Source organism: Schistocerca nitens, chromosome 4 (genome assembly GCF_023898315.1).
Source record: "Schistocerca nitens isolate TAMUIC-IGC-003100 chromosome 4, iqSchNite1.1, whole genome shotgun sequence".
Taxonomy (NCBI): Eukaryota; Metazoa; Arthropoda; class Insecta; order Orthoptera; family Acrididae; genus Schistocerca; species Schistocerca nitens.
In genome coordinates, this window is record NC_064617.1 from 386,034,072 (window position 1) to 386,059,165 (window position 25,094).

Here is a 25,094-nt window from a genome sequence, read left to right on the forward strand (position 1 = left end):
GACCAAACTGCGAGGTCATTGGTCTCATCGGATTAAGGAAGGAGGTCAGCCGTGCCCTTTCAAAGGAACCATCCTGGCATTTGCCTGGAGTGATTTAGGGAAATCACAGAAAACCTAAATCATGATGAGCGGACACGGGATTGAACCGTCGTCCTCCTGAATGCAAGTCCAGTGTGCTAACCACTGTGCCACCTCACTCAGTATATACAACTAATGTATGTCTCAGTTTCTTTTCCATAGCTAATAATATTACTATAATGGAATATAGAAATATTTTGCAAATTGTCTGACTATTCATCTCTTTTGAATGTGATGCAGGATAAAAACCAATGCTTTGTTAATTCTCACTGATGTCTTTGATGGATTGCATGTAGGACTGTTGATATATTTAAAAATACTGGGAATCTGATAGATCAATATTTCAAAAAATATCTTTATCAGCCCTTGATGTACTGACAAAAAGTATCGATATATTGAAGAAAAAAATATTGACATATCGGCCTATAAAAATATCGGCTGCACATTGTAAATATAATGAAAAAATTTAGAGTTGTATTTTTAAGTATTGATTTACTGTATTATTAGATATACTGTACACCAACAAGCTAGCAGCCTGCCTAACCCTCGTGGAGCAAGAATTGAAAGAAAAACCCTTAATTTGAAAATTTGTAAGTTAATAATTGGACTTTGTGCAAATAAAAAGCTCGTATTACAATGCTTTTTTTGTTGACTGTTGTGTTGTTAGTTAACAACTGAGTACATGGTGCATTGTCATGCAATACTTCATTTCAGTTAACCTCTCATAACTTATTTTCTTAGCTTGTCATTGGCTACATGTCAAAATAAACCTGTTTTCATGTTGATGTAGGAAAACTGCATGATGAAGCTAAATGTTGCAGTTGTTGTTGGTAGCATTTAATACCAATATGTCATCATTTCCCCTCACACATCTGCACCCACTGCAAAGACCAGTCTTATCATCTTGATTTTTGTTTGTCATTTTCAGCAACCGTTTTTGAAGAATGCTGATGTGGAGAAATAGCACACTAGTTGTGTTAAAAATTAATTTTTAAAGAATAAAGCAAAAGCTATCTCTTCACATCAGAAATCTTGTATTCCATTCACCCCCCCCCCCCCCTTTTCAGTGCAATCGGACTTCTTCTTTTCTGCCACCTATACTTGCTTCAGACAGTCAAAGAGAAAGACTGGACATGATGAAAGGTCAAAATGTAGTAAGATTCCTTCACACAGTGAAAGTAAAGTTATGTTCTACTAAAATTTCAAAAGAACAAAGAAAAAAATATAATATGAAACAAAAATATAGGCACTTGATATTGCCATTTTCATATTGACAAATCAGGGAAGGGAATATCACTGATCTCGATATTTTCTTGGGGAAATATTGATATATCAATATTTTATCAACAGCCCTAATTGCATGACATGCAAAGACAAGTGTGAAATTCAAATGATCACAGCAATGTCAGATTTAACTATGTGCCCAACAGTTATTAATGATTCTGTCATAAATGAATTTTATCATCAATGATATTTTTTTGACATTTGTGTAGAAATAATGTGACATTTTTTAGCTTCTACAGGAACTGGACATCCATAAAGGTTTCATCACATCTCTCTGCTTAAATAAAGATGGTATACTAATTTCAGCAGACAGTATTGGAGTAATAGTTTTGTGGAAAAGTACAAAAGTCTCAAAACACCAGTACAAATGGGAGTTTCAAAAGTGAGTCATAACTTTATGCAACTGAATTATAATTAGTATATCTAATTTCCACAGACATACACTGGCTTTGGTCAATGTTAGATTTAACTTGATCTGATCTCTGCTAAACTCTAGGTGTTTCGCTCTAATGGAAAACCCTGTCATAATTTACAACAAATATCAAGTTCAAATGTCCTAAATATTTATAAGCTTCTCATCAGCCTTAATTTTTTCTAGGCTAGCCTTTCTACACCACCTAATTTTATAGATGGTCATGTAAGATAATCTAAAATGGAAATTGCTTGCTGCACCCCTTTAACAGAACAAAAACTGTCTATACAGTGTGATGACAATTTATTGTTAAAAGAATATTAATATATAGTTTCTAACATTTGCTTGTCTTTGTGGATGTATTCCTTTTCTCTCTTCATATGATTAAATATTCTCCATCAAGATGGAACCCTTGGATCATGATGAATGGATAAATATTTCATTTATGAACTCTCATTACACAGCTGTTTAGTTCTTAAGAATTCCACTTAGGTCTGCCTTATTGCAGATGGCTAGTTCTACATCTTGATATTCCATGGCCTATATAACCAGTTCTTTAATTCTGCTGCTACAGACGTGCATATTTTCCATTGCGTCAGTATCAAGTAAACTGTAGATGGTCCCATGAACTGAAATACTTCACCTCCTTCTTCTTCTTCTTGAGCCTTTGTTCTGCATCAGCACAACATTGGTATGCTTATTAACCCTTTTGCTACTTGTTGTTTTGTAGGGCGGGCAACCACAGCCAAACTTCGACTTCCAAAGAAAATTCCGCACTGGCTGTATGAATGATTTTTATTAAATCTACGACCAGTTTCACACCACTTATCGGTGCATCCTCAGGCAATCTGTACAAAAAATAATATAATAAGAGCTCAACTTCTGGTACTGTGGGAGTGCCTACCTATAATGCTATGCCATTCCCCAACTGCTGTGGACATGTCTGTGAATGCTGCTTGGATTTTCCTACAGCGTTATAAACATCTGCATATATTCTGAGCTGCAGAACTCTCATTGTTGTGCATGAGTTAGCTCCATATCCTGGTGAATGAGAAAGCTTTGAGTATTTGTCACACAACATGTGTACCTCATTGTAAGCTATCATTTGTAAAAAAAACCTCGTTTTGATACCTTGAATCATTTGTGAGATATGACAGTTCTTATGACTACATGATTTGTGATGCACAAGGGCTTGCTTGAATGGGGACTTTGCATGAGATTGTCCTTTGGATATGAATACCAATAACTCAAGAAGAAAACGAGATATCAATCTGTTTTGAGTTTTAAATGAAATTTCAATATCCTATCTACATTTAATTCATGCAATGCATGAGCTAAAACCAACCATACACAAATTTTATGTAATGTGTCTATGGATATTGGAGAAAACAAGATAGTTATTCCCACATATACTTGATAACAGCTCACAGTTATACAAATATGAATGCATTCACAATCTAAAGCATGGAACAACCAACATAAAAGTAAATCAAGTAACAACCACTTTAATTCAGCTTGAAACTGCCACTGCATGGAATGTTTATGCACCATTGCACATTTTTGAGGACAAAACATTGGAATAGGTCACTACACAGTTCCCCCCCCCCCCCCCCCCCCCCCCCCCTTTAGTGCTAATGATAGTGAGGATTGAATTTAACATGCTGTCCAACCCTTGCAACTACTTCCTTCTTGAAACCAGGTGGTGTGCCATGCGAGTCAGTAGTTCTAACAGGGAGTGGGGTAGTAATCCTTAATGGTGGCCTAGGTTTGCAGTGCCTGGTTCACCATGGTGCTCATGGGGTACATGAACACCTCTTGTTGCTAATTCTTCTATCTTCTCTGGTTTGCATTCCATAGTTGTTGTAATGTCTGTTGAATCCAGAAACAGTGGCTTGATCCAATCCAATGCAACTGTGGTAAATTGATCATTATGCAGAAAGTATTGCTGCCCTACTGGCTGCTGGATATAGTCCGTCGTACAGTGGCTGCCATGGCTTATTCACTTTATTGTTGCATAAAAATACATGTGTATAACTTGTCTAGCTATGCAAAAATGAAAGAGTGTCTTTTCAACTGGTTTCTAGGCACTTTTGGTCTTAGTTTGTGTATATGTTCTCTTAGTCAGGTGGCGAAGACTAAGGCAGTGATTGTGTCATCTGCCATGCTGTGCAAAAACTCTCCAAATAGGCTTATTGTTTGTCAATATACCAGTTCCACTGCTGTGCTCTTCAGATCACTCTTAAATGATGTTCATGGGCCTAAAAGCATGACAAGCAGTGTCTCTGTCCATTTCAGTATTGCTTACAAAGCTTCTGTTTGACTAATCTCACAGTGACCCCTTTACTCCTGGATGTGCCGGATTGTGCATTGCCACTATTGCCTGTGCTCTGAATTGCTGTGGCACAAATGGTCATACCTTTCCTTTTGCTGTGTCACAATGTAACTCTGCATATTCTCCAAGTGATGCCAAGCTGTAATCTCAATTCTTTCAACTGTTGCAATAAATCACACAGCTCACTATCACTTTGTTGTGTGTGCATGAGAGCATCATAATCAGTAGCTTTTGTCAGTGCTTCCACTCACGTGGTTTCACCTGCCACTGTGTTCACTGTTTCTATTTGCAAAAGTGCATCAAATAGAACATTAAGCTTCTATGGCTGCTGATTATGAACTGACTGATATAATGTAAGTGTCGCAGCTGCCTAGGCAGTGCTTTCTTCTGCTTTACCTTAAAGATGTAGGTAAGTGGCTTGTGATCTGTATACGGGTAGATGGTGAACTGTTGCCCTTCTAATGTGTGTCTGAATGTTTTGACTGCAGCGCAAGCAGCATACATCTCATGGTCATAAGTTTCCCAACATCGCTGAGATGGTGACAACTTATGACTATAGAATGCAATGGGCTGCCAATACTGGTCAGTCTTTTGCTGAAGTGCAGCACCAGTGGCACAGGACAGAGCATCAACCATGTAAACAAATGGGGCATGTGAGATTGGGTGTGCTAATAGGGTGACCTCTGCTGTAGCTGTTTTGACAGCCTGAAACATGGTGTCTGCCTGGCTGACACATTCCACATCAGTACGAAGTGTTGTATTCATGATATATGGAACAAGTACTAATCTAATCTAATCTAATCTAATCTGTGGTTAGGCATCAGTTTGCCCTTAAGGAGTTTGTTCAGTGGTGTGATTATTAATGTGTGACTGTGAATGAACTTTTGATAGAAATTTACTACTACTAGGAACTGTTGTACTTCTCTCATTGTGGTAGACTTGATCAAATATCCTACAAAGTGCACCTCTTTCTCACCAAAAACACATTCACCAGATTAATTACTAGTTCCTGCGTGTGTTGGCAGTTGAACACTTGTGTCAAATCCCATGAGTGCTCCTCTTCTGATGCAGACATCACCAACAAATCATCTATGAATACATAGCACAAAAATCTGAATCTTTTGTCATCTTATCCATAGAATGCTGGAAGGTCTGAGCTGCATTACACAGTCTGAAAGGCATCCTGGTGAACTTAAGATAGGCTAATGGTACCATCACTGCTGTTTTATGAATGTTTTCTGTGGCTACAGGGGTCTGATGTATGCTTGGACTTGGTCAGTGCTAGAAAATATCATCTTATCATGAATATTTGCCTAAAAGTCTTGTATGTATGGGACTGTGTACCAGTCAAGGATGGTCCTTGCACTGAGTTGGAGATGATCATTGCAGTGATGCCACCCATTCTTGTTTTTAGGCATGTCAATCGGGGCTGTTCAGTTGCCACTAGAAACTTTGCAGATACCCTGTGATATCATGTTGTGAAATTCCTGTTTTACCACTTTTAGCTTTTCAGGCCCCAGACATTTAGGGACATGAAGGCAGAGTGTGAGTTGACTGCCCTAGCATGGTCAGAATGTGGTAAACAGCAGTGTGCTTTACCATCTACATCTACATCTACATCTACATGATTACTCTGCAATTCACATTTAAGTGCTCGGCAGAGGGTTCATCGAACCACAATCATACTATCTCTCTACCATTCCACTCCCGAACAGCGCGCGGGAAAAACGAACACCTAAACCTTTCTGTTCGAGCTCTGATTTCTCTTGTTTTATTTTGATGATCATTCCCACCTATGTAGGTTGGGCTCAACAAAATATTTTCACATTCGGAAGAGAAAGTTGGTGACTGAAATTTCGTAAATAGATCTCGCCGCGACAAAAAACGTCTTTGCTTTAATGACTTCCATCCCAACTCGCGTATCATATCTGCCACACTCTCTCCCCTATTACGTGATAATACAAAATGAGCTGCCCTTTTTTGCACCCTTTTGATGTCCTCCGTCAATCAAACCTGGTAAGGATCCCACACTGCGCAGCAATATTCTAACAGAGGACGAACGAGTGTAGTGTAAGCTGTCTCTTTAGTGGACTTGTTGCATCTTCTAAGTGTCCTGCCAATGAAACGCAACCTTTGGCTCACCTTCCCCACAATATTATCTATGTGGTCTATCCAATTGAAGTTGTTCATAATTTTAACACCCAGGTACTTAGTTGAATTGACAGCCTTCAGAATTGTACTATTTATCGAGTAACTGAATTCCAATGGATTTCTTTTGGAACTCATGTGGATCACCTCACACTTTTCGTTATTTAGCGTCAACTGCCACCTGCCACACCATACAGCAATCTTTTCTAAATCGCTTTGCAACTGATACTGGTCTTCGGATGACCTTACTAGACGGTAAATTACAGCATCATCTGCGAACAACCTAAGAGAACTGCTCAGATTGTCACCCGGGTCATTTATATAGAACAGGAACAGCAGAGGTCACAGGATGCTTCCCTGGGGAACACCTGATATCACTTCAGTTTTACTCGATGATTTGCCGTCAATTACTACGAACTGCGACCTTCCTGACAGGAAATGACAAATCCAGTCGCACAACTGAGATGATACCCCATAGGCCCGCAGCTTGATTAGAAGTTGCTTGTGAGGAACGGTGTCAAATGCTTTCCGGAAATCTAGAAATACGGAATCAACTTGAGATCCCCTGTCGATAGCTGCCATTACTTCGTGTGAATAAAGAGCTAGCTGCGTTTCAAAAGAACGATGTTTTCTGAAACCATGCTGATTACGTATCAATAGATCATTCCCTTCCAGGTGATTCATAATGTTTGTATACAGTATATGCTCCAAAACCCTACTGCAAACCGACGTCAATGATATAGGTCTGTAGTTCGATGGATTACTCCTACTACCCTTCTTAAACACTGGTGCGACATGCGCAATTTTCCAATCTGTAGGTACAGATCTATTGGTGAGCGAGCGGTTGTATATGATTGCTAAGTAGGGAGTTATTGTATCAGTGTAATCTGGAAGGAACCTAATCAGTATACAATCTGGACCTGAAGACTTGCCCGTATCAAGCAATTTGAGTTGCTTCGCAGCCCCTAAGGTATCTAATTCTAAGAAACTCATGCTAGCAGCTGTTCGTGTTTCAAATTCTGAAATATTCCATTCATCTTCCCTGGTGAAGGAATTTCAGAAAACTGCGTTCAATAACTCCGCTTTAGCGGCACAGTCGTCGGTAACAGTACCATCGGCACTGCGCAGTGAAGGTATTGACTGTGTCTTGCTGCTTGAGTACTTTACATATGACCAGAATTTCTTCGGATTTTCTACCAAATTTCAAGACAATGTTTCATTGTGGAACCTGTTAAAGGCATCTCACATTGAAGTCCGTGCCAAATTTCACGCGTCTGTAAATTTTAGCCAATCTTCGGGATTTCGCGTTCTTCTGAACTTCGCATGCTTTTTCCGTTGCCACTGGGACAGTAGGTGACTGCTGAGTGGTGTCAGGGTATTCTTTCAGTAACCATATGTATGGTGAATTGTCTGTGACTGTGCATACTGCTAGCAGTGTGCCACAACATACTTTCCTTGGAGTATATAGATTAGTAGTCAAATCTGCCAGTAAGTCATAGAAGGACAAATTTTTTTCTGATAATAGGCTGTGATATAACTGCCACTGTAAATTGCCATTCAAACACATAGTGTAGCCCCAGGTTAAGGAATAATGTTAACTCAACCATAAATTCTAATCTTGGTGAATAGATAGCAGTTGTGACTGCTCCGATACTGTAGTCAGTTTGCTGTATATTCTGGCACTTCTGCCTTTGTATTGACCAAGTATTGTAGTTTTATATCCCTGTCAATCACAAAAAGTTAGTACATATTTGCAATAGAAGTTGCTCTCGTGCTCCCACCTGCAAGGTGTTGTACATGGTGGTGTACACTTTTGCATATCATTACCAAACTTCCTGTGGTACCAAAATAAGTTCTGTGCAACAACGATTGATTACAACCCCTTGACTATTGGCAATGTGCCCATTGATGGTTGTGTGTTGTTTGTAATGCAGCTACCTGTTTGGTCAGTTCTGCCAATGGCATTTGCAGGGAGGCTTGCATCACTTTGGGCACATTTTCTTTTCATGGCGTCAATGTTGAGACATTTTATGTAGGATGTATTTCACCTATCCTGTCAGCATTTTTCTGCAAGTGTGTTTAAATTGCTTGCACACACAATGTTAATTTTTGGGTGTCTGATGGCATTTGGGACAACTGTATATTTTGTAGCACATCATCACTTACAGTATTACTTACCAATGTGTGTAAATGTCTTAGGAGTTGTGAGGGAGCATGATCTCTGAGCTCGTTAGTGTGCAAAAGCTTCTCTAGCCATTTTGCTCTTAGTTGCAACAAGTCTGTGATCAATGCATTCTTAATTGATGCATACTGTTTGGTATGGCTGCAATGTCCTGGAATTCTGTTGCTAGATCCTCCAAGAGTACTGCAACCACATAGCTGTATTTAGTCCTGTCTGCTGATATATGTGTGAGGACGAACTGATTCCTAGCCAGGCAGACCATAATAGAGGATTATGTTGCCAGAATGGTGGGGATTTCATTGTCATTCTGTTAACTGCACTGCTGGTTGCTGGTTCAGTTGTGACTGGTGAGTCATATATTCTCATGTGGGAACAAGTGCAGTGCAGATGGTGTGGAAGTTACAAGCATAAATGTTGTGAAACTGTGCAAAATGCTGAAGCCAGTGCAGACATGACTTAGTCAATTGGGGTCACCAAATATGTTGGTATTGGAGAAAACAAAATATTTATTCCTGCATATACTCAGTAACAGATTACAATCACACAAAAATGAATACATGCACAATAACTAACTGGAAAGTAAATCAAAGAACAATTGAAAATAGAGATCATAAACAGAACAGTAGTGTGACCTCCATGTGGCCAGATGAAAGGAAATGCTGATGCCAATTAAAAATGCAAAGAACTGTAAGTAATCACTTATTTACATAAAAAGCAAGAAGTGAACTGTTTTATAATCTATGAATAGTACATATAAATACAAAAATGTATCATAACTATCATTATAGATCCCATGATGATGCCTTAAAGTGAAAAAAGGTGAATTGCATCTGGGAGAATGAAATACAGCACAGCAAGAGAAGGTGTTTTTTATTAACAAAACAGAAAATAGTATGAGAGAGCTGAATAAAGCTTGAAATGGTCTCACAAGTTAGAAACTTTTCCTGGAAACTTTACATTTTTGGGTGTGTGGTGAAACTTCTTTTAGGAGTGTTCAGTAGTAATCCACCAAAAGTTTTTTGACCACTTCCCTTATATCATCTTTCTATGGCAGTGACATTTTGGTGAAATTGCTCAATGTGTTTGTCACTCACATCTTCAAGATTAGGTGGGAAGAAATCCAAGTGGGAATGAAGGAAATGTAATTTCAGAGATATGTTGCACCTAATAGCCTTGTAATAGTCCAACATGTGTTCTGTCAGTTCCCTGTAGTTGTCAAATATTAAATTTTCCAAGAAAATGTACCACACATTGTTAAAAGAATGCCAAGCTGACTTCTTAGTATCTTTCAGCAACTGTTCAAAGGTAATATCTTTCACCAAGTCACAGATCTGAGGCCCAGGAAAAATTCCTTCATTAATTTTTACAGTACTAATAGCAGGATATTTAGATTGTAAAAATTGAAAACCCTGGTTGCCTTTGTCCATTGCTTACAAAAAGTTCTTCAAAAGCCCAATTTCAGATGGAGTGGTGGTAAACAGCACACTTTCTGTTGACAAGGGGTTCATGCGACACATTTTTTTCACCTGGAATGAAAATTTCTCTCAGAGGCCTCTCTTTTATTACATAATGATCTTTTCTTGCTCTACTATCCCAGTGACACAAGAAACCAGTCTGCATCCCCAAAACTCTGAGATGACCACAGATTTTCCATTTGTGACTCAAATAGGCAGTATACACCTGGAATACATCATGTTCTCATAGATTCCCTGTAACTGAATGGAATGGGCCTCTGGTATCAAAGGTATCTTGTTTCCTTCATATAAGAGAACAGCTTTGAGACTACACTTTGAAAAATCTATAAATAGGTGGATTGTGAATCATTCCAAATTTTGTAGGCAGCCCATTTATGTAATTACATTAGACCAAACTCTCTGTCACTGAGAAAAAAGTGGAAAGATGAAGCTTTTGTTTATGAATGTAATGCTAGTGATTGGTTGTAACAGGTTCTTTTCTTCAAGACAAGACCCAAGTGATTCTGCTTGCCTCTTTGAAAGATTTTGAAATCTTACAAGATTGTTCAGTTCTGTGACAATGAATGCATTTGTAGCTGTGCTGCAGATGGCATGTGCTCAGGATCTTCATAAGCTTGTGGTTTCCCACTATTATCATCTGTTTCATCTTTCAGTGTCCATTCTGTTGGTGGTTTTAGAACTGGGAGAGAATCAGAATGTGGAACAGAGTGAACTGCAGATTCCAAATTTGGGTAAGAAACTGTGTGTTTTGCTTTACTTGAGGTCCCTTTTTACTTTCATTAAAAAAAGCACCAGTCCGTGATTGACAGATTCCCTCCACAACTGTAGAATGGCAAATGGCACAGTTGGGTGGACTGCATCAGTGTGAGCAACAGTTCTGTGGTGCCCAAGATTTACTCTCATCTACATCTGATTCAAAATACAACTTTTATACCTTGTTGGTACTTGGTGAAATGGAATGTTTTTGAAACTTAGTTGTACACTCACCACACACATAACAGAAAAGATTTGGTGAATTAAAACACTTCATAGACTTTCAGTATAAGAAGCATCTGAACACACAAAAACCATATTCTTCATGTTAGCAGATGTACACATATCAAGGATTGATGCTGTGTGATCTCATAGTGAGATAAGTGATGGTCGACAGTTGACTGACTGATGCAACTGCAACTTTCCTTTACCTGCCCTAAGTGGCTATCTGTCCCTCCCTTCTCTACTCACACCACTAGAGAATAATATTCCTAAAATAACAGAGAATGTGGTAAGTGCCATGGTAATATAAATAGCATAGCCAAGTGCAAATGAAATTGCATTTCCACATACAATTCACCATTGTCATCAGGGCACTGAACTCCACAACAACCACATATTTTTGTTCCATGGCAAATTTCATTATCACAGTGTGTAATGGTTACAGAGACTTTATAGTGTCTTCAGTTGATAAATGAAGAGTATGTGACAGAATTACAAAACATGAGTAGCAAGTTAGCTTTAGTCCTCTGGATTATGCCACTAAATTGGAGTGTTATGATTCCCTGATTGTTTTGTTATTCATTGCTATGATGAATGCATTCCATACATATCTTCTACTAGTTACATAATTATGTATGGGAACTGTACTGCTTTTAACCTCTGATTATCTACCATGAATGGAACATATGTTTTGCTAAGCAGCCTACTTTTCTTATTTACTATTTCTCATTTACTATTATTCAGCTGTGTGAATTGAAATGGCGTGGAGTACACAGTTTAAATACTGATACTTAACTGTTGACTAGTTAATCTGTGAGGTACATACTTTCCTAGTTGTTATTTTTGTTGCCACTTTGTGACTTACTTTGTACAGCTATATTTGTGTTTCAACCAACATGACAGATAGCATGAGTCAAGTGGTGTTACTTATGTCAGTGGTAATAGCTGCTGGTACCATTGCAAATATACCCTCTGCCATTGCCTTGAAAACTTTTGTGCTCAAATGCAGTATCAACTTCTAGTCTTATAGATAATGTATGTATACATGTCATAATGTAAGACACAAACAACAGTATGGCCACAATGAACCAAAGTTTATTCTTCTTCCACATACACAAACATAGAAATAATCCAGATACTGATGCAATCAGTTGTTGACAATAAGTTAGAACATACCATGAGAGTGAGCGCTCGCTGCACTGTAGTTATGCAAAGCAGAGGGCTATTGTAGATGGCATGGTGGATGCTATGTCTTGTACACAAGTCATGTGGCCCACTGCAGGCAGTATCTGGTGGCCAGCTCATGCTGATGCTGTTGGCAGAATATTCAAAGTATAGCATGCAAGTGGCCTGATACCGCGATACATAACTTAGTATTATGTACAGGATTATGGAACCCCTTGACCCTTGGCAAAAGGATGCTCCACCGATACAGGCATCAGGGCAACTGTTGAAACATGCATGGCCTCTGTGGCTGATACTGCAGGTGATGACAGCAGTGGGGGAAGGAGACTCCAGGTTGGAACCAGTGAGTAGGGGCAGAAGTGGGGTGGCTGTGGACACATGTGGTGGCTGCTCCCCCATGAAATACGATAAGAGAGGACCATTGACAAGAGTGCTGGCTGCATTTTAACATCCAGGTCCTCAACATTGTAGAAGCATGCCCGCAGTGAGGGCACTGGCTGCTCTGTCAGGGATGCCAGGTACGCTGATGTGGAAGGACCTGTAGGCACCAACTCAGCTGACAGCGGAATCACCGGTGGCAGCTAAGCATTGCAGGAAGGTCTGGCAGGAGGTGGCTAATCCAAGGTCTGGAGGTGGTGACATTCACAAGGAGGATGGATCTGCTCCCCCCAGCAGAGACACCACATGCATGTCCCCAGCCCCTCACTGGTGAACACCATGCAGAAGTGGCAGCCTCGGCAGCTGTGGAACATGACCATTATCCACTTCTGTTGGGGGCCAACCACAAAGCCCAGACTGTGGAGCAAGGAGCAAACTACAACAAGGGCCCCAATGGTGTGTGTTCGTGGGGAAGCATGAGCAGAGGCGGGGGGGTACGTGGCTGGCGACGATGGAGCATCTCAGCCGAACTCTGATCCCCCACCAATATTAACCTGTAGGAACTCAAGAAGTGTGTCAAGATGTCATCTGCAGAGGAGTCCATTACATGTTTTTTCATTTGAACTTTGACTTTGAAGATGAGATGTTCCATCTCACTGTTAGATTGAGGGTGAAAAGAAGGAGCTGTCACATGGTGAATGCCTTGACAGGTGCAGAAATGTGGAAGGTCTGAGACAAAAACTGTGGATTGTTTTCCATCACAAGCATGTAAGGCAACCCTTCAATAGCAAAAATTATGGAGAATGCTTGAGTCATAGCTATGGTTGACTTTGGACAGTGGGTAACATATGGAAATTTAGAGAGAGAGCATGGACAGCCACAACTAGTAAGAATGTAGGAATGGTCCCCTGGAATTAACAATGATGTATTGCCATGGATGCCTTTGTGTGGACCAGGAAGAGAGCATCTACCACAACACTGCCTGTATGGTAGCACACTGAGAGCACGTTGCGACAAGATGTACACTGTTTTGCCATTGATGCCAAGTCAAAACACATGCCGATTGGTCAGTAACTTGCTACGTGAGACATCCCAACGTCCTTGATGTAGGAGCTGAAGCATATCCCCCTGTAGGGCACCTTTGGTGTCACTGACGCTAACACGTGTAAGGCTTTGTTTCTTCTTGGCTTTCTTTTCAGATCTAGCAGTTGCTGTGTCAGTTAGCGTTGTTCCAGGAACCTGCATCTCTTTTTAGAATAAAAGGCAAAGGTCCTGAGTTTGTGTCTCAGCCCAGCACACAATTTTAATCTGCCAGGAAGTTTCTTATCAGCCCACACTCGACTGCATAGTGAAAATTTCATTCTGGAAACATCCCCCGAGGCTGTGGCTAAGCCATGTCTCTGAAATACCCTTTCTTCCAGGAGTGCTGGTTCTGCAAGGTTTATAAAAGAAGTTCTGTGAAGTTTGGAAAGTTGGGTAGCTCAATCAGTAGAGCATGTGCCGATGAAAGAAAAAAGTACGGAGTTCGAGTCTTGGTCAGGCACACAGTGTTAATCTGTCAGGAAGTTTCATATCAGTGCACACTCTGCTGCAGAGTGAAAATTTCATTCTGGAAACATCCCCCAGGCTGTGGCTAAGCCATGTCTCTGCAATATCCTTCCTTCCTGGAGTACTGGTTCTACAGGATTTACAGATGAGCTTCTGTGAAGTTTGGAAGGTAGGAGATGATGTACTAGCAGAATTAAAGCTGTTAGGACAGGTCATGTTTCTTGCTTGGGTAGCTCAGTCAGAAGAGCAGTTTCTCCCAAAAGGGAAATGTTCAGAGTTCGAGTCTCAGTCCAACACACATTTTTAATCTGCCAGGAAGTTTTGCATCACTTCCATTTGACGAAATGCATGGTCTACAGTTCCTCAAAGTTTAGTGACTTACAAGTAGCATATTCCAATTTTGGGGCAATTTACATTTCCCACTATGTATAAAGATCTGGTTTATTCCTTGACTTTTTTGATAGTTGATGATACTGACACCACAAATTTGTTTGGTCTGGATGCTTTGATTTTTCTGCGTTAGATACAGTGGATGTCATTTCCAAGTGAGTCCCTTACCAGCAGTTAGATTCTCTGCACCCTAAGTTCTTGTCTCTCTTCTCAGATGGGTTAGGTTGTGCCACAGATTTTGTGGTCCTCGTTACTCTGATTACAGTGCAGCTCTGTTTTTTCCATGTGCCCCATATTCCAGTGGCTTTGTGTGATCAAGTGAAAGCAGAATTGGACAGACTGGTGTCATTAGGGCTCATAAAATCTGTTACATCAGATTTGGACAGTCTGGTGTCATTGGGGGTCATACAATCTTTTACATCATATCTAACCCTCGTGATAGTAAACGAATCAACTGGTCAGCTTTAAATTTACGGCAACTTTAAAGTTTCATTTAATGCTCAATCTATTATTCACACCTACCCTTTGCCCTGTCCAGATGAATTATTGGCTTAGCTTGTTGGGGGTCAATTTTTCTCCAAAACTGATTTATGTGAAGGCTATTTACAGGTTTTGTTGGATGAGGATTCTAAATGGTTCCTTGTAGTTAACATGCCCTTTAGGTTGTACCAGTACCAGTGCAGGAAACCTGTTGAGTGGGACAAATGCCTTGGCAATTTTTCAGATTTTTGGAACACTTGGCAGTGTTAATTCTAGTGTGCATCAATTGAAATTGTCATGACTGGTGCATTCATGGAAGAGCATTTACGTAACTTATGTGCCGTGCTCACTGTCTTACATATTGGAGGATTTAAATGCAACAAAGCCAAGTCATATTTTTTCAGCCATTCATTGTGCATTTGGGTTAGAGGTTTCTTGGAATGGGGTTATGCCTTTATGTCATCATGTCGTTGTGGTCATAGCTCTGCCTCACCCTACAATTGTGAAAGAACTCCAAGCACTTTTAGGTAAAATTGCTTACTATCACAAATTTATTCTGGGTGTGGCCACATTGGTCCATCCACTCCAGGGGTTTCTCTATGAGAATGTTCCTTTTCAGTGGATGCTGAGCTGTGAGCACATGTCCACACTTTAGAAATCTAAATTACATTCTGCTCATTGTTTGTCTATTTATCATCCTGGCAACCAACTGGTTTTGGCTGTGGAGGCCTCTTGATATGAAATGGGGGCCATCCTTGCATGTTGGTACGAGGATGGTTCTGAATGTCTGATAGTTTGTGCATTGAAAACGCTCAGCTGTGCCCAGCAGTGCTACTCCCATGTTGGAAAGGAAGCATTTGCTATTGTCTACACCCTCAGAGAGTTTCATGTGTTCTTGTACAGGTCTAAGTTCTACCTCATTACTGACCACAATCCTTCATTTCCTTATTTAATCCTTCAGGTTCATTGCCTGACAAAGCAGCATGTCACGTTCAGCATTGGGCCTTGTTCCTGTCTCACTACAGTTATGAAATACTTTTTCTTCCTGCCACACAGTGTGTCAACACTGAAGAACTGTCCAAGCTTCCAATTGGACCAAATCTTACTTCTGATCAGGATGAACTCCCTTATTTTCACTTAGATGTTGCGGCATAATGTACAATGGAAGGGTTTCCTATTACAGGCTCCTGGATTACAGTTTTTTTCACTTCCAATCCAGTTTTACATCAAATTGTTCACTTCATTCAGCATGTTTGGCCAGACAGGCCTCCAGGCAGGGCTTCTGATCCTTTGGGTAACTGTTTTTCCCTCCATCACTGCCTTTCAGAATTTGGTGGTGGTGTTTTATTAGCCACGGATTCTAATAACACCTATGGTTTTGATTCCAGCCACTCTTCAGTGGGATGTGCTTCAGCTCCTCCATTAGGGATATTGGAGGGTTTTGGGTAACAAGTTATTGGCCTGATGGCATGTGTTTTACCCTGGCATGATGGTGATATTGTAAATCTTATTATGGGCTGCTCTCAGTGTGCTACCCAACAGGCAGTGCCACAGTTAACACTCTATCCCTAGACTACACTGTAACATCTGTGGGAATGCATCCATATTGATTCAACGGACTCTTCCTACATTTTTACAGGTTTTTGGTTGTTGATGCTTTCTATAAATTTCAGTGCATTACTTAACAAAACGTATCTTCTATTCCCGGCAGATAATCGGAGGTTAAAAGCAGCACAGTTGTCATACATAATTAAACAATAGAAAATCCAGGATGGAATAATGACAATACTAGAAAGGGATCAATTGCTACTCATCACATAGTGGATGTGTTGTGTCCCTAACAGACTCAACAGAAAGACTGCAAGGCAAGTAAGCTTTCAGCCAAAAAGTCTTCTTCTGAACTGGACAACATATATACACACATGCATGCAAATGCAACTCATACACATCATCATCACTGTCTCTGGCTGCTGAGGTCAGAGTACGAGCAACAGTGCATTATGGGAGAAGCAGTCTGGTTGTTGGGGGTAAGGAGGAGGCTGGGGTGGAGGTAGGGGAGGGGAGAGGGATAGCAGGGTATGGGTAGTGGATGGTAAAGTGGTGCTTGTGGGAGTGTACACGGATGACATGGGGAGAGGGTAGTGCAGCTAGGTGCCAGTTAGATGTAGTGTGAGAGGGGCATGGGTTGAGAAAAGTAAAATGACTGTGGGTGCATTGGTGGAATAGAAGTCTGTGTAATGCTAGAGTGGGAACAGGGAAAGGGATGGGTGAGTGAAGGACAGTGACTAACGAAGGTTGAGACCAGGACGGTTATGAGAATTTAGGATATATTACAGGAAGAGTTACCACCTGTGCAATTCAGAAAAGCTGGTATTGGTAGGAAGGATGCAGATGGCACTGGCTGTGAAGCAGTCTTTGAAAAGAACAACATTGTGTTGGGCAGTGTGCTCAATAACTGGGTGGTCTAGCTGTTTCTCGGGCACAGGTTGTTGGTGGCCATTCATGCGGACACAAACCTTATTGGTTGTCATGCCCATATAGAATGCAGCACAGTGGTTGCAGCGTAGCTTGTAGATCACATGACTGTTTTCACAGATAGCCCTGCCTTTGATAGGATAGGTGATGCTTGTGACAGGACTGGAGTAGATGGTGGAGAGAATATGTATGAGATAGGTTGTACATCTATGTCTACTACAGGGATATGATCCATGAGCAAAGGGTTAGGTGCAGAGCTTTTGCAGGAATGGACGATGATATTGTTTGGATTTGGTGGGTGGCAGAATACCACTATGGGAGGGATGGGAAGAATAGTGGGTAGGACTTCCTCCTTTCAGGGCATGATGAGAGGTAGTCGACATCCTGGTGGATAATGTCATTCATTTGCTCTAGTACTGTGTGGTACTGAGTCATGAGGGGAATGCTCCTCTGTGACTGGACAGTAGGACTTTGGGGGAGGGGGGGGGGTGACTGGGGAGATAAGGCATCGAAGTTCTGTTCCTGTACATGTTTGGGAGGGTAATTACCATCTGTGGAGACTCAGTACAGTGGTGGCTCATGAGTATACATTCTGTGTGTTGAAAAATTTTTAGATTCAGATAAATTTGAAAGTGTGAAATTAATAGCATCTACTGTATAACAGTTATGCTCATCAACAAATTTATGCAACTACAGCCACTGCCAATAATAATACCAAAATTAATAATAATAATAATAATAATAATAATATGCATAACTTATCTGACAAAAGAAATAATTGTTTTTGTGGAATTTTGTCGTTTTGTACATAATTAAGTACAGTTTAGTGCAATAATGAAATAATGTATAAGTTTTCGCAACTCTCCATTTCACATTTTTGTGTAAATGGGAATTTTTGTGCTTTTCCATTTTTTCAGATAAATATACAAGATCCCTAAGAGATGTATTAGTTCAAAAATTTACTTCCATGCTGAAAATCAGACATTCTTATGCTACATCCACACAACAACTTATTCTAACTGTACACTTCCTTGTTAAATGTACACTTGTAGTCACGCTTATTTTATTTCATCACTCTCTCTATCAAAGGATCTGCTCTCGGAGGCCCTAGTTCCTTTGCAGCTAACTTTTGCTGGTAATTTGCTTTTCTGTTCCCAGAATGAGATTTTCACTCTGCAGTGGAGAGTGCTTTGATATGAAACTTCCTGGTAGATTAAAGCTGGACTGAGACTCAAATTTGGGAACTTTGCCTTTCACAGCAAGTGCTCTACCAACTGAGCTACCCAAGTCTGACATACGCGACCCATCCTCACAGCTTTACTTTCCTGTTAACATTTAAAACAGATACAAGATAGTTCACGATTACATTGCACATGAAAGCCAATTCCCACCCTGTTAACAACCAGCTCCAAATACAAAGTGCCATTTGTGGAAATGATTTAACTCAAGTAGTAATGTCTGCCAACATGGTATCTTGATTAGAATACAAATGAGGTGCTGAGATCCATAAGGGCCTAAAGCACACCACTCTTGATCCCACGTTTATGTGAATATCAGAGAAACCAGTGATACAGCTTTTTGTGGGTTTTCAACTATGCATTGTGGACCTACAGCACAGATAAACCTGACTCACCATAAGGTCAATAGATTTCAGAAGCATGAATAAATCCTACAAGCTCACAAGTGACGGTGACATGCTTTACGCCCTTATAATTCTCACAAGGGAAACTCCCCAGCGTGTCCTCCACCCCCCCTCCCCCCTCAGATTTAGTGGTAAGATGGCCCAATGGATAGCCCATCAAAAACTGAACACAGGTCAAGCATGAAAACAGGAAGAAGGTGTGCTGAAGTGGTTAAAAAAAATAAATAAATAAAAATAAAAAATAAGCCCACATACAGAGGCATAGCATCATCGTTAAGTGGTCACAGTGCTGTACTGTGAAGCAGATGAGCCATGTTGAAAACTCTCTCATGCCATTTTTTCCTTTTTTTTCACAACATTATGAACTGTCCATCCAGTCATTGAAATTTTTGTTCTCTTTCTATAGTCTTGGCAGTTGTCATGCTATACATTGGTTTTAGAATATGAGTCATGTGGTAAGAATACGTTACTTCGCAAGTAAATGTAATGAATAGTGAGAGCAGGTGAGATACCACATAGACATCACACAGAAATGAAAACAATAAATAAACAGGTGTGAACTACATTGCAACAAAGGAATCCAAGAGTCAAAACTTCCAAAATGGAACAAAACTTCAAAAATGTTTAAAACATTTTTTGACAGAGCACAGAGGAACTGTGTGATTGTGGAACTGTTGCATTAATTTTTTGCAGCATATGTGACAAATTATTATGTTTTCACCATTTCCTTGGGAGTGATCACATTCACATTCATACAAACACCTAAATTGGGCAAGGAGGCTTATCTCTCTCACTCCAAGAGATTCCTGTCATATGACACACATAATGTCACTATTACTGTGTATAGCACACCAGATGTCTTTACTGGTGGAGGATTTGGTTGACTTGTCACCTTGTCATCAAACGTTTGTGGTTCCCATTCAAAAACCACTTCCTTTTGGCTGCTAATAAAGTAGCTGTGCAGAATGAACTGTCTTTATAGGTTCCTTCCTTACACCTTGCTGTTGCAAATGGACACAGACACAAATTTGAATACAGTGAACAGTGGAAAAAAAGTGGCATGCAGTAGGTCTGAACACAGCTCACCTGTGTGGTAATCCAACAGTGTGGCCACTTAACCATAATGCAATCAGTGTTACAGCTTGCTGTATGTTGCACTTCTTTTTCATGTGTCAATTTTCCATTTTCTGAAGTCGTGCTTGTTATTCAGCAGTGAAACAGTTATTACATTAACCTGGTGTAGTCTACCCATCTTTAACCAGTACAGTGCGGCCCGATACCTGATTGTAATATCTATCAGGAAGATTCTGAGAACAGCACACAGTGCTTCAACCGATGTCATTCCTAAAGCTCCAGATAATCACAATAAGAGCTTCTATGTCCTTGCTTAACAACACATGGAACATATGAATGAATTGTTTAACCAAAACCTTTCTTCAGGTGTGATATCAGATGTTCCAAAGACAAAATAGACAGGGGCACCCTTACCCATGGGCAAGGAAGGCTGTGGTCCCCAACCATCCTTTAGCTCTCAGAGAAAGGAAAAAATATAGTGTATAGCCATGTGTTTTTCTTTCAAGAAAATGACTGAAAAGTCAGTATCCTGTAGCTTTTTAATGGTGTCTGAACTGGTACATTTTTCATGGCTACTTACATGTCACCATTTGTCTTCCAAGATATTAAAAATACCTCATGCCCCAGGTCTCCGCCCCCCCCCCCCCCCTTCCACCATTGCAAACTATCATATAGGTGTACATGTAAATAGATGGAATACAAAATTAACAAAGTTAATGATAGTTAAGTCTGGGTTATCAGCAGCTTCAAAGGATGATGACATGAAGTAAATGATTATACTTATTGAGAATTTGTAATAGGTGAAATTTTTGTATAGTGTAAAAATGATTTTTGTTACTTTACTAATTATTTTTCGATATTTCGTTCTTTTATATAACTGTACATTTTTAATTAGGATTTTTGTGTGCTTTCTCCTAAATTCTACATACTGTTGACCTGTTCTGTGCAGGAAAATTGAGCTGCATGAAACCCGCGGCATTACTATAAACTATTTAGTGCTCCACCCAGGAGGAAGACGCTTACTAGTGCATGTTAGAGACAGTTTGTTGCGAATGGTTGACCTTGCCACAGGATCATCCATTCAATGGTTTAGAGGTGCAGTCAACTATAGGTATGTATGCCAGTCTCATTGTTAGTTTCATTACAATAGAGTAAAGTAGAGGTTATTACCTTGTAACAGAGTTAAAGTTAGGATATAACACAAATTGATGTAATTATCATTAATTTGCAGTTGCAGGCAGCACATTTTAAAGTATGATTACAATGTTTTGTCAGTGATACAAAAACATCATTATGTTAATGGGTAGTTGTGGATGGAATTAAGGTAGCAACTCAGTCTAATACTGAGTCATGGAGTGGTCAATAGGCACATAAAAAGAATGAAAACATTGCTAAACTTTTGGAGGATGTTCTTCTTCAGAGCTATATTCACCTATTGGCCACTCAATGCCTCAACTATATGGAGGTGTATGGGTCTATGGAGGATTGTTATCTTCTCTTCTTCCATTCCACAAATACATCAGACATCCTTAGGTTCTCTCTGGTAAAAACATGAAAAGTGCATTTAAATAAATAAATAAGAATGAAGGAAGGATGGGGAAAAGGCATGTTGCAACTTGGAGATAAGATTTCTGGGCACTTGTGGGGGGGGGGGGGGGGGGGGAGGAGTTAATAGAAGATGTGATAGAAGGCAAGCAGGTGACCCTCAATGGAAGTAGCAAAATAAGGACTGAAAAGGGAACACTCACAGAACAGACTGATTAAGAGCATGGGAGGAGGACAGGGAGATCACAGCTACAGTATGCATGGTATGGTAAATAACAAGTAACTGGAATAAAGTGAAATAGACTAATATAAGCTTAGGTCAACAGAACTTCAAGAAAAGAGGAAATACTGGAGAAACAGTTCTGACCTTCAGAGAGAGAGAGAGAGAGAGAGAGAGAGAGAGAGAGTGAGAGAGAGAGAGAGAGGAGAGGAGAGAGTGAGAGAGATAGAGATGGTTAGAAAGCTAGTTCCATCTCGGTGGTGTTAAGTGTGTCTAGAAACCATACACCAATCACATATAGATGAGTTACTAGCTTTCATTACTTCAGTTTATTATTTCCATCCTGGGATTTCTGTTATTATAATAAAAGTGAGCTTCATTTTAAGGAACTATAAACATATATTTAATTTAAAGAACAAATTCACCTAACTTTAAAATATGTGAGCCACATTCAATCTTGAAAAGTGAAAGAAAGCATGGAAATAAAGTATAGATTTTTATGAGATGTTTAAACATTATATTCGTACTGTATTGATACAAATTACTGACAATGCAGTGTACAAATTACTGTGTAAATAAATAAAGGTAAAATGTCTACTCACTATCTTGCAGCAGATCAGTGATCACAATCGTAACCTGAACGATTTATTTGTTTTTGAGTTGTTTTTAGCTGAGGAGAAAAAGAGAGAGAGAGAGAGAGAGAGAGAGAGAGAGAGAGAGAGAAGTTACTGAATTCTTAAGATGTTGACTGCCTTAGCTAAACTGAGTAAACTGCTCCGAGAAGCCATATTAAGCAGTTCATAAATTTGATTTGTCATCTCCTTTGTAATCCATCTGCATCATCAAAATTTAAGAAAAAAATTTTTCTTGGTGGGAAAATAGAGCCTGTGAATAATCTCATAGTTAGTGTGCAGAGTAGGAAGTGCAGCTCAGAAGCAAACTAAGAGATAACTCATTATTAACAATCTGTTACCAGCTTGTATATCTTGGAGCATATTTGACAATACAGTCCATGTCTTATTTTAACTGTGTCAGTAGCTGGTCAGTCTTCAGTGTAGGTGGTTAACTGACATTTATCATTATCTGTGCTCATTTTTTTCCATAAAATGGCTAGCAATAGAAGGAAAGTGAGTGATGTGGAACTTGAACAGCTAACTGGCATTAATGAATTGGAATGGGATGAGTTTATGGATGAATTGTTAGATGCTGGATTCTCTGTGAACCATCTTCATTTGAGCATTTAAGTGAGGATTCATATGCAGATAACAGTGAATGCAATGAAGAAGATGAGCATGGCCGTGCAGGGTAGCCGCGTGGTGTAAAGCAGTCCGTGCGCCTCCCCCCGTCAGAGGTTCGAGTCCTCGCTCAGGCATGGGTGTGTGTGTTGTTCATAGCATAAGTTAGTTTAAGTTAGACTAAGTAGTGTGTAGGCTTAGGGACTGATGACCTCAGCAGTCTGGTCCCATAAGACCTTACCACAAATTTCCAAGACGAGCATGTTGGTACCTTAGCAGGCACTATGAATAACAGTGATGAGTGAAGTGACATTCCTCAGGATCCACCAGTAATTTGTGTTCAGTGAGGATGTGGGATTGGAATTAGACTTACAAAATTTTGGCATCATTGCACATGTTGATTTTGTTGTGTCTCACAGATCATTCAAAGTGCCGCCGCGTAATTACGCGCGTCCTCTACGTGCGGCGCTGTCTGCCAGCCATGCAGCAGCTGTGCCACATAAGCGGCCAGCCGAGCAGCGGCCGCTACTAGACTGGGACTCAGTGCTCATTCGAATGCTAATGTGTACACATGTCTTACTTGTCAACTTACTCTGTGACTTATATGTGTTGTTGTGTCGTTCCGAAATATATGTGTTAAACTTGAAGTTCTAACAATTGGCGACAAGGTAGTGGATTTTTCTTTTTCACCGTTGACTCACAGGGTTCCATGGCTACTGTTGAGCAACTATTGCAAAATCTCCTTGAACAGCAAACGCTTCTAACAGCGGCGATTCGCGATTTCGTCGCGGCATCAAATGCGGGGCGTCTCTCGTCGTTGGCTTTTCCTCCTTATGACGAGACGGCGGAAGACTGGTCTGATTATGAAAAACGTCTTCGACAGCACTTCTTGGCATTTCATGTCACAGACAAACAACCATGTAAGTCTCTGTTCCTTTCCCGGATTTCACCTCAAATGTATCGGTTGTTGTCGCAATTGGCTCCTTTGAAGGATCCTGCGTCTTTGTCCTTTGCTGAAATGTGCTCACTTCTGTCTGTCTATTTTCAAAAGCAAATGCATGTGGTAGCCTCTCATGTTGCCTTTTATTGTTGTCAAAAACAACCAAATCAATCCTATCGCACTTGGGCTGCTGAACTTCACGGCCTCAGTCGAAAGTGTCAATTTGTTACTGACGTTCACAAAGAATCCTATGCCGATTCCATGGTACAGGATGCTATTATTCAGTCGGCGCCCGACAAAGAAGTTCAGCAATGTGCCCTTCAGTTGGCGAATCCGACTCTAGATGAAGTTCTCTCCATTGTGCAGTCTTTTGAAATTTCTCGCGCCGCTTGGGCGCAAATAGAGGCGTGGGGTGATGTCAGGGAAATACAACCTCTGTGCGCTGTTGACGACGCGTGCGGCGTGTCCCCGCTGTCCGACGTGGCCACCGTGCGCTCCCATGCGCAGCCTTGGCCTAGCCATAAACAACCCGCTAAGAAACTGCAGCAAAACCCCCGGCAACTTCCTTCATGTCCGCGGTGTTTTACGAAACATTCACGTGAGGATTGTCCCCAACGTTGGGCTGTGTGTCACAACTGCAAAAAGAAAGGTCATGTGTCTTCCGTTTGCAAATCCGACTGCATACATGATGTTTATGAACATGACGCTGAATCTGATTCTGTGTTGTCTGTCAATTGCACTTCTTCCCTTTCAGGGAAGTTATTCCTCACTGTCCAAGTCCTAGGTCGGGATGTTCGCATGCAAGTGGATACCGGTTCTGCTGCCACTATAATTAATTCTCAGATATATCTTCAGCTGGGTTCTCCACTCCTGTCCCATGTCACTCGGCAATTACGGACATACAATAAACAGAAGATTTCTCTCTTGGGACAGTTTAATGCTGAGGTATCTTACAAATCCGTCGTTCGCACTGTTCCCATATTTGTGGTCGACCAGAGCAATGCAGAAAATCTTTTTGGTTTTGATGCCTTTCACATTTTTGGGTTCTCCATAGATGACTCTGTCAATATTGTCTCTGATGCTATTCCTTATGCTC

At 40.4% G+C, this 25,094-nt stretch overlaps 1 protein-coding gene across 3 annotated transcripts in view; it reads left to right on the forward strand.

Moving 5' to 3' along the window:
• LOC126251415 (jouberin-like) overlaps positions 1 to 25,094 on the forward strand; it is a 299,336-nt gene that overhangs the window by 222,941 nt on the left and 51,301 nt on the right. For all 3 annotated transcript variants that reach the window (XM_049951828.1, XM_049951826.1, XM_049951825.1), the window contains exons 9-10: positions 1,593 to 1,744; positions 21,008 to 21,169. In XM_049951828.1, the coding sequence (XP_049807785.1) occupies positions 1,593 to 1,744; positions 21,008 to 21,169 (314 nt within the window). The remainder of the gene's footprint in view (positions 1 to 1,592; positions 1,745 to 21,007; positions 21,170 to 25,094) is intronic.